The 2957-nt window shown below is 43.2% G+C and overlaps 1 protein-coding gene across 1 annotated transcript in view; it reads left to right on the top strand.

Moving 5' to 3' along the window:
- The first annotated feature begins 805 nt into the window (after positions 1 to 805).
- The window catches only part of LOC106804762 (DNA (cytosine-5)-methyltransferase 1-like), a 55708-nt gene continuing 53556 nt past the window's right edge, over positions 806 to 2957 (top strand). Inside the window, exon 1 of the mRNA XM_014806083.1 lies at positions 806 to 928. Coding sequence (XP_014661569.1) covers positions 885 to 928 — 44 coding nt within the window. The 5' untranslated portion in view covers positions 806 to 884. The remainder of the gene's footprint in view (positions 929 to 2957) is intronic.

Genomic DNA, 2957 nt, shown 5'->3' on the forward strand with positions numbered 1-2957 from the left:
CACACGCACGCAGGCACGCATGCACGTGTACTTGCACACGCACGCATGCACGCGCGCGCGCACGTGTACGTGCACACGCACACACGCACGCACACACGCACGTTTACATACACACGCACGAACGCATGAATGCACGCAGGTGTACGTGCACACGCACGCACGCACGCACACACGTCTACGTGCACATGCATGCACGACTAGGCGATTTCACCGGCTATTTAGTCGCCCGATTTAGTCGCCCGATTTAATCGCCTAGTGTGTCCATTCGACTCGCGCGATAAAATCGGGCTATATTATCGGGCAATAAAGTCGCCCGATTAAATCGCCTAGTGTGTCCGCCCTTATGAATCACAGTAAGTATAAATTTCTGTAGTAACAGCACTGATATATTATTATTACAGGGGCGTAGCCAGCCTTTCGAAGAGGGGGGATTCCTTCCAAGAGGGGGGAATTCCAAACCTACTATATACTAATAAAACTTCGTTAAAATTTTCGTTTCATGCTTGTATATACATACAGTATCAGATAATTATGTGCTATTTTGATACAAACCAGGGAGGATTCCTGAATGCCTGGAATCACCCTGGGCTACGCCCTTGTTATAGACAACTTTTTTATCAGTAAAAATCTAATAATGTAATTTACCTATGTATTCCTTGATTTTATAATATGTGTATCATAATTACCTAATAAAAATATCAAAATCGGATGTATAAAAATATATATTCAAAAATCATTTTAAAATTACGAATTGAACACGATTCACAACAGATGGCGCAGTGACTCAAAACAGGGCAATGTTTTGGCGGGAAATATCTTTGTAGAACATGTCGATTTCGTAGTCATTGGTTTTTACATACTGTGGTCACGATATTCTGGCAAAAATGCTTGGAACTACATGTGAGGGCAGTAACCAGCTCCTAACAAGGTAAATGAATTTAGGGAAGTCCACTGTAGAACAATATATTGACTTAGAGCTGCTGGCCGTACCTTTTTTTAGGAAAGCTTAAACCTACTAATCACTATTACTACTACTACTAGTTAGTAGTATTAGTATTACTGACACACTGAGACAGTCATCGTTTACATAAACTTGCTGGAGCTTTAGGCCCCCTACCTTGTTCAAGTTGTTGTTCCTGCCATCAGCACTTGTCACAAGGTGATCTCTGATCGAGGCTGTGGTGACAGTGAGTAGGCCTACTATAGTAATAATAGTATTACTATTACTATTACTAGTATTAGTATTAATTAGTAGAAAGACTCGAAGAGAGTGCAAAGCAGTGTACTGACTACGGTGTAATACTAATGCCGAGAGGGTCTATGTCCCCCGGGGTACTGCCGGAACGTACCCTGGGTACGGTCCGGTATACCGGAACGTACCCTGGTACTATCTAATATAGCTATATTATGACGTTTGCCTCAGACGGCACTGCACGCTTAACACGGTGCGCGCGCATGCGCAATATCACCGGAGAGAAATCGTATTTTGCAAAGTTTGTGCATTTAAAATGAAGAGGACTTATCCTAGCATAGATTTATATGATAACATTCCATTAGTAGACATCTTTTAAGAAACAGGAGGAAGACCTTGCATGTAAGATCCCCGCTGCGTGTACCATCCAGTACACAATCTTGCTACGTTAGTGTGTTAGCGCATGCGCAATATCTCACCAGAGGAGTTATATTTTGTGATGAATATGCATTTAAAAGGGTTAGGGGTTATCTAAGCATAGATTTCCCTAATAAACTTTTATCAGTTGATATGTGTTTATAATTAGGAGAGCGCCCTAGGATGTAGAGCACAAAACACCTACTTTATGCCCTCGCGTCCTTTCCCTTGCCTCCCCTGTTCCTCGCTCAGCCTCCTTCTTCTACCGCCCCCAGGTATCTTTCCTGCCGCCTTACCTCAGTCTCCCATCCCTTCTCCCCAGCAGCAAGCTATATTATGAAGTTTGCCTCAGACGGCACTGCACGCTTGACACGGTGCGCGCGCATGCGCAACATCACCGGAGAGAAATCGTATTTTGCAAAGATTATGCAATTAAAATGAAGAAGACTTATCCTAGCATAGATTTATATGATAACATTCCATCAGTAGACGTCTTTTAAGAAATGGGAGGAAGACCTTGCAAGTAAAGTCCCCGCTGCGTGTACCAGCCAGTCCACAATCTGGCTACGTTAGTGTGTTAGCGCATGCGCAATATCTCACCAGAAGAGTTATATTTTGTGATGAATATGCATTTAAAATGGTTAGGGGGTATCTATAAGCATAGATTTCCCTAATAAACTTTTATCAGTTGATATGTGTTTATAATTAGGAGAGCGCCCTAGGATGTAGGACACAAAACACCTACTTTATGCCCTCGCGTCCTTCCCCTTGCCTCCCCTGTCCCTCGCTCAGCCTCCTACTTCTTCTACTGCCCCCAGCTACCTTCCCTGCCGGATTTCCTCAGCTTCCCATCCCTTCTCTCCCTCAGCAAGCTATATTATGACGTTTGCCTCAGACGGCACTGCACGCTTAACATGGTGCGCGCGCATGCGCAATATCTCCCGAGAGAAATCGTATTTTGCAAAGATTATGCATTTAAAATGAAGAGGAGTTATCCTAGCATAGATTTATTTGATAACATTCCTTCAGTAGACATCATTTAAGAAATAAGAGGAAGACCTTGCATGTAAAGTCCCGGCTGCGTATACCAGCCAGTGCACAATCAGGCTACGTTAGTGTGTTAGCGCATGCGCAATATCTCCCGAGAGAAATCGTATTTTGCAAAGATTATGCATTTGAAATGAAGAGGAGTTATCCTAGCATAGATTTATTTGATAACATTCCTTCTGTAGACATCATTTAAGAAATCTAAGGAAAAGCTTGCATGTAAGGTCCCGACTGCGTATACCAGCCAGTACACAATCTAGCTACGTTAGTGTGTTAGCGCATGCGCAATATCTCACCAGAG

This window comes from Priapulus caudatus, unplaced genomic scaffold (genome assembly GCF_000485595.1).
Source record: "Priapulus caudatus unplaced genomic scaffold, Priapulus_caudatus-5.0.1 Scaffold86, whole genome shotgun sequence".
In the NCBI taxonomy this organism is placed as follows: domain Eukaryota; kingdom Metazoa; phylum Priapulida; class Priapulimorpha; order Priapulimorphida; family Priapulidae; genus Priapulus; species Priapulus caudatus.